This window comes from Sylvia atricapilla, chromosome 5, assembly GCF_009819655.1.
Source record: "Sylvia atricapilla isolate bSylAtr1 chromosome 5, bSylAtr1.pri, whole genome shotgun sequence".
Lineage (NCBI taxonomy): Eukaryota > Metazoa > Chordata > Aves > Passeriformes > Sylviidae > Sylvia > Sylvia atricapilla.
The window spans coordinates 17094872-17107483 of NC_089144.1; the positions used below are offsets into that span (position 1 = coordinate 17094872).

The following is a 12612-nucleotide window of genomic DNA, read 5'->3' on the forward strand; positions in this document are numbered from 1 at the left end:
CAGCCCCCAAAGCCCCAAGCCTTTAGCCTGAGCAGTTTTGTGCAATATTATTGCCCTGCATTCAGATGACACAATTACCAAAAGCGCTGTTACTGGGTATTTACACAACATTGAATGGAGTGACTTTGGATTTTTCTTTTCTTGGAAATGCGTGAAATGGGTTAAACAAGAGGATGATAGAGCTGTTGCAGACCCAGTTTGACAAGAGGAGAATTGCAAGTGAGGCACAGTTCAGTGGCCCCTGGATGAAAGAATTTCATGTTCCATGTACGAGGAAGCAGGGGAGGGAAGGAGTTACAGTCCATAGCTATCCTGGGGCAGTGCACAAGGGTGAGTATGGGGCATTTGCTGGCTTTCAGCAGATAAGGCTGCTGGCCAGTGAGTATCAATGCCCTAAGGAACAGAGGCAGAACACACAGGGCTGTACGGGCTTCTTTACTGCCCTTATCTCCCTGGTGTTGGACGATAGGGTTGTGGCTGGTTTTAGCAGATGATCTAATTCATAGCGAGAACCTGGAGTTTGCTTCATTAGCAAACGCTAATAGTCGGTGGAGGGGAAGAACTGTGCGTGAAGCACCGTTTGGCACTTTCATTTCCTCCTGATTTCACCGCCCAAGGCTCGAGCAGACCCAAGAAGAAGCGCTGTTCCCTGCCTGGTAGGACTGCACTGGGCACAGCCACGGGAGAAATTGCTCTGCATTCATGCAGACTGTTCTTTTCCACCTCACCTCTCCCTCTGATGGACTGGCCAAACTCTGCACGCATTCCCCAGCCTATACTGCAAGTCAGGCCACCAAAAATAGGTTTTTCAAACATTCAGCCTTTGAATGTTGAGCAAAATTTGACCAAATCAACAGGACTTGAGAGGGTGGTTTAAACTAAACATACTTCATGGTCCATCCTGCAGAAACCAAACCTGCTCACAGCTAAATACCCGTGGTTTGAGTCCTGGAGCCTGTGCCCGGCCACAGCTGGGTTCTAGCACAAAATCAGCGCTGAGCATCAGTCCTTGCAGGCAATCTCTAGCATTATAGCACTTGGCTTAGCAGTGTCTCATCTGCATTCTTGTGCTATATTGCACTCTCAGTCTCTCCAGCAAAGATGGTAGCAGTGTTTTTAACCTTAATGAGTGAGGCATTGCTTGGTGTGAGTTGGCTAGACCTGGTTCCCACAGCTCAACATTGTCTGTGCTGGATGGATTTGGATGGCACGTGTCTGTCCATATGTTGAAACTATACATTACCCAGAAACCTTCTGCTGCAGAGAATTAGGGAGAAGCTATGACATGGGGGAGGGGGAACAGACAGGCTTGTTTGACAGTTAATAAAACAATGAAATATACTTTGTGTGTGCCTGAGTTTCTAGGGACATACCAGCAGCTGCTAATACCTTGTCATCTGTTTTTTATTCATGCCACTGCTGGACTGTGGATAGATAATCTCTCTCTATAACTCACTCATTTTTAAGCTTAATGGGAAGCTGTCATAGAGAAACATGCTTCTCTGCCAAAAGTGGGCAGTCTGTCTTTCCACTGGGGGAACACATGATTCCAGACTTCCTCACTTTGCTCAAATCTCAGTAACATTGTCTTTTAATTATATTGAATATTTAATACTGGAATGCTTGTGTTTCTGCTGTATTTCCCACAATGACTGATGGAAACAGCCCATTCTGTCTCTGTCAGACAGAGAGGCACTCCATCCTTTTGTCTTCATGACCCTCCTCTGGACCCACTCCAACAGTTCCATGTCTTTGCTGTACTAAGGGCTTCAAAGCTGGACGCAGCACTCCAGGTGGGATCTCACCAGAGCAGAGTAGAGGGGAAGAACGACCTCCCTTGACCTGCTGGCCACACTTCTTGTGCTGCAGCACAGGACACGTTTGGCTTTCTGAGCCACAAGTGCTGAATCATGCCCAGCTTTTCATCCACCAGTACCCCCATGTCCTTCTCCACAGAGCTGCTTTCAATCTCTTCATTCCCTAGCCTGTCTCTGGGAAATACCAGATACCAGGGGTTCCCCTGACCCTGTATCTTGCACTTAACCCTGTTGAACCTCATGAGGTTCCCATGGACCCACTTCTCAAGCTTGTACAAGTCCCTTTGGATGGCATCCCTTCCCTACAGCTTGGTGTCAAGTTTCTCCCAGTCTATAAGAAATCCTTCTCTCCAGAAGCCCTCTTCCTTCTCCTCTCATCCTGTGGCTAACACATGCCCATGTCAGTATTATCACTAAACCTGTATGACAGTGGCTGGTGTTAGGAGGCACCAAAATGGGGTTTTCATGTCACCTTGAGCAGCAAAGTCTTGCTCTGAATCAGCTGTATCTCACATCCTCCTTTTCCTCTTTTCAGCACTGGGGAGGTGTCCCATGAGCACACCCCAGCCTGCTCCCCCAGTGGGTACAGCAGCCCACAGTAATGAGCTCATGCTAATATGAACTCATCCAATAAATATATCAAAGAGCCAATGAAACATTTTGACGTGGCATTAGTTTGAATCATAATTCCTTATGCAGCTTCCCTTTTCGAAGGAGCTCTCTTGGAGAGCTCAAGGCTTGTCCTTCCCCTCCCTACTTGCCTTCAGTGCTCCCTGTGCTCTGCGGTTGTTCAGGGAAGTTGCCATCATATCTTATTGGGAAGAGCCACCTGTAGAGTGCCTCTGTGCAGAGATAACTGGAGTGCATGGAAGAGAGACCCATGCTCTGTGGTTAATTTGCCGGTGCTGAGTCGTCCTTTAAATAGGGACAAGGAGATACAGACAGAGCTTGGACATGGCGTGCATTGAAGTTCTTTTGGTGCAGTTTTTGCTAGCACAGGCTGTGCCTGTAGTCTAGGGTATGGAGTGGGCTCTTTAAGGAATGGAGAATTGCAGGGAGACAACACTTGGAGTGCAGCCAAGTATGATCCCATATGGACCTTCTTGCATTGCCTTTGGTGGTTTTTCATCATCTTTCCTCATGGCTAGTTCAAGTCACAGAACTGCTACTAAGGCTCAGCCCTTTCCCTGCTGCCTCCTGACACCACTAATAAAGCTCTCCCTTTCCTCCAAGTCATTATTTGAACAAACTTCAGCTGTTTTGGAGGACAAGGAGGGAATGAGTTCACTCCTTCAAGCCTGCAGGGTTGCAAAGAGCCCCAGCTATGTCTTCACTGTGCTTCTCACTGCTGAGGCTTTGTGGATGCATGGCATTATCATGTCAGACAGACCTCCCCGGCATGGCCCAGGGAGCAGGGAAGGATGTCTGGGTCATTCTACTAATAAGGAGGCAGCCTCTAATGAGTCCATCTCTTCTCCTCTGCCTCTCCAAGAGGGAAGGAAGAAAACTCAGAGTGCTCTGAAGTCAGGCTTGACTTCACAGCAGTTGTCTGCTTTGCAGAGTATCAGGAATCCCCTTGACAAGGTTTGGTGCCATCACATCTGGCAAGTGAATCCTGACATTTTAATTTTTGTAGAAAATGTCATGTTAGGAAGTCCTGGCCGAAAAATGTAACTTTTTCCAGGCTGGAGCAGGATTTGGGGAGTACAAGTAGGGATCCAGAGCCAGGAAAGCACTCAGGTTACTGCCACGCAGGGGAGCCTCAGGGACAGGGTTTGGCTTATAAATGGCCAGTGTCTGTGCCAGAGACTTGGATACACTGGAGTGTGGGTCCCTCAGCCTTTCCTCCTGGCAGGAGTAAGCACTTACCAGGAGCAGGCTCTTCTTCCCCAGGGCCACAGCTCCAGTGTGCTGGGACCACAGCTGGGTCCATGCTGATTTCTTTAGTAACAATAGTTGCTTTAGTAACAATTGATTTACAGAGCACTGTTCTTTACATGCCTTTCTGCAGTGGATCCCATAGCAGGAGGGAGCAGCTGGAGATTCCCTGGCTGTATAATATTGCTCTGACAACCTACCCCACCAGCAAAGCATGTTCAGCCCTCACTGGTCCAAAGTATTTCTCCTGGTGTTCCCCATCCCAAGTTCAAGCCAGCCAGTTGCAGCTATGACAGCCCCACAGGCTGCTTTTTGTGATGCAGGTTACATGGAGGATGCCCAGGAAGGTGTAGGTAGGCAGGAGATGAGGAGTAGCAGATGCAGAGGGGTCTCCACACCTGCTTGGGCAGCTCACAGAGTGACACGGTCCAGCTCTGTAGCTCTGCATCATTGAGGACATGGTTCAGTTTCTACTCAGAATGCCACCTGTTACTCTGATTTTTTCTGTGGGATGCACAAGGTGCATCTTTCTGACCATTCAATTGAATTGAATCCAGAAGATCCCAGGCCCACTTTCTATTGATTTCTCTGCTCTCAGAGACCAGTTCCCATCTCCTTCAATGTGTCTGTGATGGAAGTTTTATTAATGCAAAATTTTCCCTCTGGAAAATGAAGTCCAGAAATTAATAATGAATTAAAACAACTTGCCACAGGCATTGCTAATGAGCTCTTTGTCTGCGCAGCTCCCATGAAAGGAGGTCATTGCTCAGCCGTTCCCATCGCGAATGGCAAGAAGATTAACCGCTAACATCGAGCGTGTGGGTCTCTCCTGAGACAGCGGGACAGGCTGCAGCTCAGCTTCTGCCTGGTTTTTCCTGCTTTATCCCTGCTGGGCAGGTTTGTCTCGAGGAGTCTGTGCTACGTGGAGAGGACACCTTCCTCCCCTCCCCTCCAAAAACTCAGGTTGCCTGTCTGTGTTGGGAGGACACCCGAGTCATTCCACTGGAAAGGACAATAACCTTGCAGAGCTTAAGGGAAGAGTGGAAAGTAATCTTGGAGGGGACTAGCAGGGCTTAACTTCACTGCCATAAGCCTCTTCAGGGACTCTGGCCCAGAAACTAACCTGGCACCACTCCAGTACTGGGTCTGCATCTATTGTTCTTTTCCCTTATCTTGCAAGGCAAAGGGTTATCCTGCCTTATCTGCTACCACAGGCTTTGGAGGAGGCCCCACTGCAAGGGCACTGGAAATCGTACCCCTGCCAAGCCTCAGGGGGCTGTGCTGGGAGAGGAACATCTGCTTCTGGGCAGCAGACATGGGAAAGCTGTCACACCATGCTGACCATCTCTCCTTGGCTTTTTCAGCCTGGTCACATTCAGCAGAAATAAGGAAGGAGCATTTACTCATCCTGAGAAGAGTGGCTTAAGGCAGGTGTGCAAGGTGCTGCTCCTTACGTGATAGCTGGGGGTGGATGCAATGGTGCATGGGGCAAGGAAAGTGGTGCATCACTTCTCCATGATGTGAACAGCAGAAGGGACTTTCTCCTTTGTCCAGTGTCCCTTGTGGCAGTGTTGTCTGACTGCAGCAGAGGGACCCACATCTTCCCCATGTCCATGGGCAGTCTCTTACACATCAAGTTTTCATTGCTCTGTCCTGCTTTCTTGCAAAAGCTCAACCTTTACCTTCCATATGCTTAACCTAGGCATGGGAAAACTCAGCTGTGTTTGAGGCATGATGTTTCACCACTCTTTCCCACCCCTGCCCTCTCCAGGTGGGACACCCAGCCAGGCTAACTGATGGCTCACTCCCTTGCTTGGCAGCACAATTGCTCATTTGTCAAACAACTGAGTCACACAGAGCACTGGGCACCAGGCAGTGACAGTCACGCAGCTCCCAGCCTGCAGTTCACTCCAGCATGGGCATGCCTGGATTCACCTCCACCAACTGCTCCCACTATGGCCTTGGCCAGGGGGGAGTCAGTCTTGCCTTGCGTTCCCACCCCTCCTCTTGTGGTAGCCCTGAGACGGGAAGAAATCCCTTTCTGGTGCAGAGAGATTTTGGCCTAGTCAGAAGAGAAAGAAGCAGGGACCCTTGCGCAAGAGCAGGAGAAAAGCAAGGCTTCAAAATGCACATTGACAGCAGGAAACAAGTCCTTTTTCCTCTCTCTTCTCTAAAAGTTTGTGCTTGTTTGTTGTTAAGCTTAAAACTCACCCAATGCTCCCAGTAACTACCTGCATTGAGCCTGTGTGTCTCTGAATTCATGTGGCAGTCTTGCCATCCTCTTCATCACAACATCTGTGTCTATCATAAGTCAAACTGTAGTTTGTCCTTAAAATGCTCTGACAAAGAGAAGTTTATCTTATAGGAGACAGGGATGCTGCTGATGTCCTGGCTGCATTAAGCCAGGGCTGCACAGCTATTGCTTCTTTCTTTGGCATGATCTAGAAATCCATGCATTGGATGTCCCCACAAGGGTGGGTAGAAGACACTGTAATGCTCAAATGAAAGCCTGGAAAATATACAAAGAAGTAGATGTCCCAGCTGTGTCAGACACTGTGATAGTGCTGGGTTTAGGGACATTTTCAAAGAGTCTGAATCTTATGAATCTGTTTGGAGGTTAGGTACAAATGAGGCTTTCTTCTGCTATAGCTGTTTGTGCTTATAGAGCAGTTGATTAGGACAGCAGGGTTCTGATGTCCCTGCCACCCATTTTCTGCACAGCATCATAATTTCACCTCCATTTAACAACAGGTTCATGTCTGGGGTAACTGACTCAGCTGCTTGGCAGACTCATCGGGGCAGTCAAGCCTGCAGACAGTTTTATTTTCACTGAGGTTTGCAGCACAGAGATTTGTAGACCAAATCCTTATGAGCAGTCACCAGGGAACGTTGTTGGGATCTCTGACCCCAGCTGTGCCAGGGCTGCTGTAACAATTGCAGCTCTGGGATGTGGGGATATTACAAGGCTGCAGTTACCTGGATACTTTGTACCCTTGTTTCCTACAAGTGACAGTGAGGACGAGAGCTGTGTTATTGCCAAGGCTTCAGAAATCTGGATGGCAAAACCAGAGCCCAGCAGAGCAGATGAAAATTCATAGAGGCAGGATAACACATTAGAGTTGAAAGAGAAATAAGGTTTTGCAGAAAAGGTAGTAATGAACCATCTTCTGTTACTCTGAGCTTGGCTTTTATTGTCTTACAAAGAGTATTTTGAAAGTACTTTTGAAAGTACTTTGTGTGCTGCTTTCCTGTCTTTCACTCCAAGTGCCTAAATTTAAGGATGTATCCTTATCTCTATATGACAAGCAATAGTGAATGGGAAACTATTTTGTTCTGTCATTTACTTCTCATTTGGTCCCGTCACATTCTATCTTTTGGCACTATGTATTTTCTTAGTGTTATGAGCATATATCTATGCTGTGTGTGAGAGAGTGGGTGTCTGAATCGTGTTTGCAAGGGCCCTTGATAAAAAGCTTTAACAACTAAAATTATCAGAGAGGCAGGAGTGGGCTGGTCTTGGTAGATCTGAGCACTGGCAGGCAGCAGATCATCCGTCTGCAGAGACATTAAGTGCTGAATAGGTCAGAATTGCCAGGTTTTTAGTATTTACCTAGGAGGGAAACTACTGCTCATTTCAAGGAGCTAATGTTCCTTGCAGATTTAGCTTGAACACCAGAGGGAACATAAAAGCAACAGCTGTGGAGTAGTTTCAAGCATAGTGTTTTCCTCCTCAAGCACAGTGCAGTTCTATCCAATTCTCCTCATTAATCACTTTCTTTCATTTTTGTTTTTCAGCCAAAGCTTTTGGCCAAGGAGCTGCTTGACTTGGTGGCATCTCATTTCAACCTGAAGGAGAAGGAGTACTTTGGAATTGCATTCACAGATGAAACGTAAGTGTGAGAAATCAAAGACCTAAGAGGCAAACCTTAGTCACAGAAAATCTTGGTGTAGAAATACTGTGTACACTTAGGTCCTAGACCAAGGTCTAGGGAGGCATGGACCAAATTACCACAAAATTTGAGGTTTTGTCTCAGGACAGGCCATATCTACCCCCAGATTAAATAACAAGAATAAAATTTGCACTGGAGAAACATTAAAGGTCTGCCAAAGGCTATGATTAGTCCCAGACTGTGACTTCTCAGTGCTACTGCACCATCCTGTTACGTTTTTCCAGCTGTTTTCTCTTAGGAGTTACACCATCCTTGGCATATGGACTATGTCTTGTGTGGACACCCACCTTGGTTTGCAATCATTTTTTTTTTCCTTGTATCTTAACCAGGAAGAGGCTTCCCACACCTAAATCATTTCAAAAGAACAAGATTTTCAAGCCAGTGCTGTGTCCCCAGAAGAGCTGAGTCAGCAGTATTGCTGTCACGAGCCAGTTCCGCTCTCCTGCTGAAGTGGCAGGGAAATGTAAATTATCTGCTGGAATAACCATTCAGGATTGGATAATCAGAGGCTGCTGGATAATTGCGCAAACATATCCGCATTCATCTCAGCAGCAGTCACCCCTCTAAAGTCAATTCCTTTGGCAAGCACCTGCCTTGGACAGCCTGAGGCCACCTCAGGACACAGCTCCAACGATGGAAGAATGCTCAGCAATAGGCACGTGCAGAAGCAGAATCCAAATCAGATGAGATCCCAGAATCCATCCCAGCTCACTGACATGAGTAGCTCAGCCCTGTAGATCTCCAACTCAACACAAATTAATGAGACTAATCCTCCGAGGAGGAACAGTAAGAAGCACTTGCCTTTTATGAAGCAGGAGTAAGAAATTGCTCCCATCACAGTGTTTTTTCTTGGAGAGAGCAAGTTACTCAGTGGGTGCTGCCTGAGCGGCACAGGAAAGCCAAAGCACATTAGGAGATGAAAATGTTCCTTTATTAGTCCCAAGAGCACAGGGGAGGAACAAGGCACATCTCAAACTATAAGCAGAGAGCAGCTGAGCAAGTCCCAGCTCTTAGTTCAGCTGGGGGGGCACAGGGCTCCCCTGGGAGTGCAAGGGAAGTTAATGAGGAGGTAGGTTTTGGCAATTAGAGAGAGCCCAGCCTCCCCTGGAACTTCCAGGTTTGACTGGGTGAGGAAAGATCTGGGTTAGCAAAGGGAGGAAGAGTGAAAGCTGACAGAGGCTGTCAAGGCAGAGCTTGAAGTTACATAGCAGATGCAGATGGATGTGCACGGTCCAGGCAGGATTCAAAGGGTTGGGTGATGGCATCCACTCACTTGGTCACCTTCAGACCTGTAGATGGAGCAGGGTGCTTTTCAGGAGATGCTCAGCCAGCCCAGATGAAAGATTTGGGGACACCCTCACTAAAGCAAGGAAGTGCAGCCCAGAAACAAGCAGTAAGTCGTAGCTCTTCTGAAGCTGGTCTGAAACCCTTCTGCTCTCCCATAGTGATGCTGACATTTGCACTGAGGCTTCTTCAGTGCTATGAAAATAACCCTGACAAAAGTACTTCCTCATCAGTTGTAAAATGCTTTGAAGAGAGTAGGCACAAACAGCAGTTGTTTTATTTGATTGAACACAGCCAAAGAATATACTTGGGGCCTTGGGCAGAGTCTTAGAAATAGATGTCCCAAGCCAACTTCAGAAAATAAACTAGGCTGTCTATACCACAGATCTTAACCTGCAATGTGAAATGGAAGTTTGTTTCTACTACTTTTTGAAGAAAGAGAATTTTTCAGTCTCTTAATGTGTGTTTGCAGGGCACATAACCCAGACCTTTACCTAATACAGACCAGGAATGTATAAAGAAACCCTTAAATTATGTGACACAAGCCCTCAGGGACATTTCTCTTCACTCTCCACTGAGTTTACATGTGCTTTACTTTAAGGGGACTCATAACCAGCTAAAACAGAACAAGCCTGGTTCATAAATGTAGTCTGAGGTTGGCTAAATTGCAAGTTTAGAAAGAAGAAAAGCCACTAAAGTATTAAATCAATTCTTCTATTTAAGAGTAAAAGCTCTATGAGAGTAATTTATTTAGAAATTATTTGGACTGGGGATTTCCATTCATTAGTTGCGCTCTATCATGACAACCTTAGAAGAAAATCAATAGGAACAACCTTTGCGTTGGCAACTTAATAGTTTCTTGTGATAATAAAGGGTCATTACTGCATTCAGCGTGACTAAAATTAGATTGTCAGACTATTATGGGGGGGAGAATAACGCCTCTTATTTTAATGATCATAGGAACGTTTTATAGCGTGAGGCATTAACTGCAGGAGAGCACAGGTCAAAAGGGTGTCCCTGTACTGCATGAGGGGCCAAGCTTCATAAGGAAGCCAGAAGAGCAATATCCTGCTTGATTGAAAGTGAAAAGGGATGGAGAAAGAGCTTGGATTTTAGTTCAGCTGGTTATGAATCTCCACAAACCAGCTCTTTCCCTTTGTATCAACTCCTCCAGCATTCACTGAGAGCAAGTGGCCAAGATTAACCTTCTGTTCACTGCAGACTCCCCATCTGGGCCATGGGCAGTGTTTCCACATCTCTTACTTGTCCTTAGGGCAGGGTTTCCACGTCCCTTACTTGTCCTTAGATCTCAGTCACCTGCTTCATTGAGAGCCACCAACTTTTGCATCCCACAGCTCCCCACAGAGCAGGGTAGCACCCTTCCCTGGAATACCCCCTCATCCCTGGGAGCTGGGGGGAAGGCTATTTCCACTTTCCAGCCATGTGGCTGAGCCAGACTGAGGGAGCAGGTGTCCCACATCCTGGTTGAACAGCTGGTCCAACGGAGGGAACAGCTCTGAGGATAATGTCCTGCCCTGGCACTAGACCAGTTCCTTAATCACCAAGTCCACTGTGTTGCAAAATTTGTATAGTTAAACTCTTATGACCCAGTGAGCTTCCCAGCCTCTTCAAAAGTAATTGATAAAATCTGTAAGCTTAAAGGGGTTTTGTTTCTTTTGCAATTGATGGAAATATAAATAGTTTATATGGTTTCTATTATGCTAATTGGTCTTTCTCAGTGTCAGAACGAGTCTGACACTGAAAGGGTGTGAGTTGGTTTATTGGTCCAAACACCTTTATAACATAAATCAATGTGGATCCACTTTTCAGAAAACTGGACACTAAGCAGTAAAACCACATAAACAGAACCACCTGGAGGCAAAGTACTCATTGATGTGCCACTCTTTACGTATAAGAGAAAAGAGAACTACTGCATACAATCAACAAAATGGACCCTGGGCATCAAAATCCATACTCAGTCTGTATCCTAAATGGACCCAGGCTTTTTCCTAAAAGTGATTATGTGCTTGTTATTGACACACCAGTTTAACTGCCAACATGAGTACAACCAACAGAAGAAAATTATCTGGCTTCCAGTATTTGACCTCCCTATAGGCCCCCCAAAACTGTTTGCACCATTATTTCTGAATACACTGATAGAAATATCTGAATGAACAAATCGATGGTGATAATGAAACAAAAGCTACTTTGTGTCTCTAAATTGAACCGTGAAGGAAATCCAGCTAGACATGGGCATGTATGAATGGGATCCCAGTGCAGGCTGACTAAACTGATCCATGAAAACTGTCAGGATTACTACATGCCTAGGGTTATATTCCCATACTTTTCCCTGTCTTACATGGGATTGTGCTCTATGAATAGTTCTGCTGACAACTTGAAGACAGATTCCAGAGCAAAGCATTTTGTGGTGCAGCAGCATTGGAGTTTGGCTCCCTGATAGTCCACATTCACAGGCAGATACCAGTGACTGCTCACTGCTGCCATCCTCAATGTGCCACACATGCACGCTTGAAAACAAGGAGTCAGGTGACAATCTGCAGAGCAGAAGCCCTCAGTGATGAAAGATTGTAAGTAGTAATTGAGTACAGTGAGCAGTTAGCTCCTGGCAGGGATTTAGGTGACCTTCCTGCTCTGAAGGAGCTTTGGATTTAAGCTCCATGCAGATGAGACTAATGAAACTCTTCAACGTAAGAACTCAGTGGCAATTAAATGTGTTACCCAGTACTCAGAACTGTGTACGTGTGCAACATAAATGTGGAACTGGTATGCATATGTATATATATACATATGATTATACCAACCGGTTTCTACTATTAAAATGCAATGAGAATGAAAAGAGCAAGTCTTTTCAAAATAAGAAATACCTTGAAGTGACTTTTTGTGCTCTACACCATGGCTTCTCAACCCTTCCTTGTGCACATTAGGCAAACCCAGACATTGCTGTTGAATAAACATAGAGGTAGACAGTAAGTCCATTGTCAACAGCTCACCCTCAGTGGGAACTGGTGTGTGTAACACCATCAGCTGCTGGTGGCTGTCGTGTTGGTGACACAAATGCAACTGGACAGATTCAGCATAGGATGTCAGGTTTAGTGTGACTTTTCCTTGCTCTGACAGCATTTTGTACTATGGCCTACATGGTAAACACTCAGGTTGTACTGAGGAATGGGTGAGCATGGCTAGTTTCAATCCCATGTGTAACTGTGGCCTTCACAGCTAATTTCAGCCTTCCTGAGGCCTGTTAAAAGCAACGTAACAGCACTTCATGACCAAAAAAAAAAAGGGTAAAATTACAGATTTCAAGAAGGGGGATGCAGCAGGAAAGCTAGATACCTCTGATTTTTTGGGTACCCAGGCTGAGAATCTTTCCATAGGGATTCTTTTTTGACAGCCTGGAATATCTACCTTCTAAAAGCCAAACCTTGTTAAAGTACACGTCTGTGCCACAGAACAGGGAATGATGCACGGATCCCACACTAGCATGCCAGCAGCAGAAATGATGCCCAGCTATGCATCCTTCCCAGAGCAAGACCAATTAGTTCCTACATCCAGATGAGTTAATATGGCCATCCTAACCCTGATCCCAGGCTGGGCAGACTGTCCTCAGCCCATGTACTGCAATGGAGACACATGAGGTGACTAGTTTGGCTTGAAAATCTGCA

At 46.2% G+C, this 12612-nt stretch overlaps 1 protein-coding gene across 3 annotated transcripts in view; it reads left to right on the forward strand.

The window, feature by feature from the left end:
• Positions 1-12612, forward strand: part of FRMD4A (FERM domain containing 4A) — a 210677-nt gene that overhangs the window by 106002 nt on the left and 92063 nt on the right. For all 3 annotated transcript variants that reach the window (XM_066318802.1, XM_066318801.1, XM_066318804.1), the window contains exon 3: positions 7491-7585. In XM_066318802.1, coding sequence (XP_066174899.1) covers positions 7491-7585 — 95 coding nt within the window. The remainder of the gene's footprint in view (positions 1-7490; positions 7586-12612) is intronic.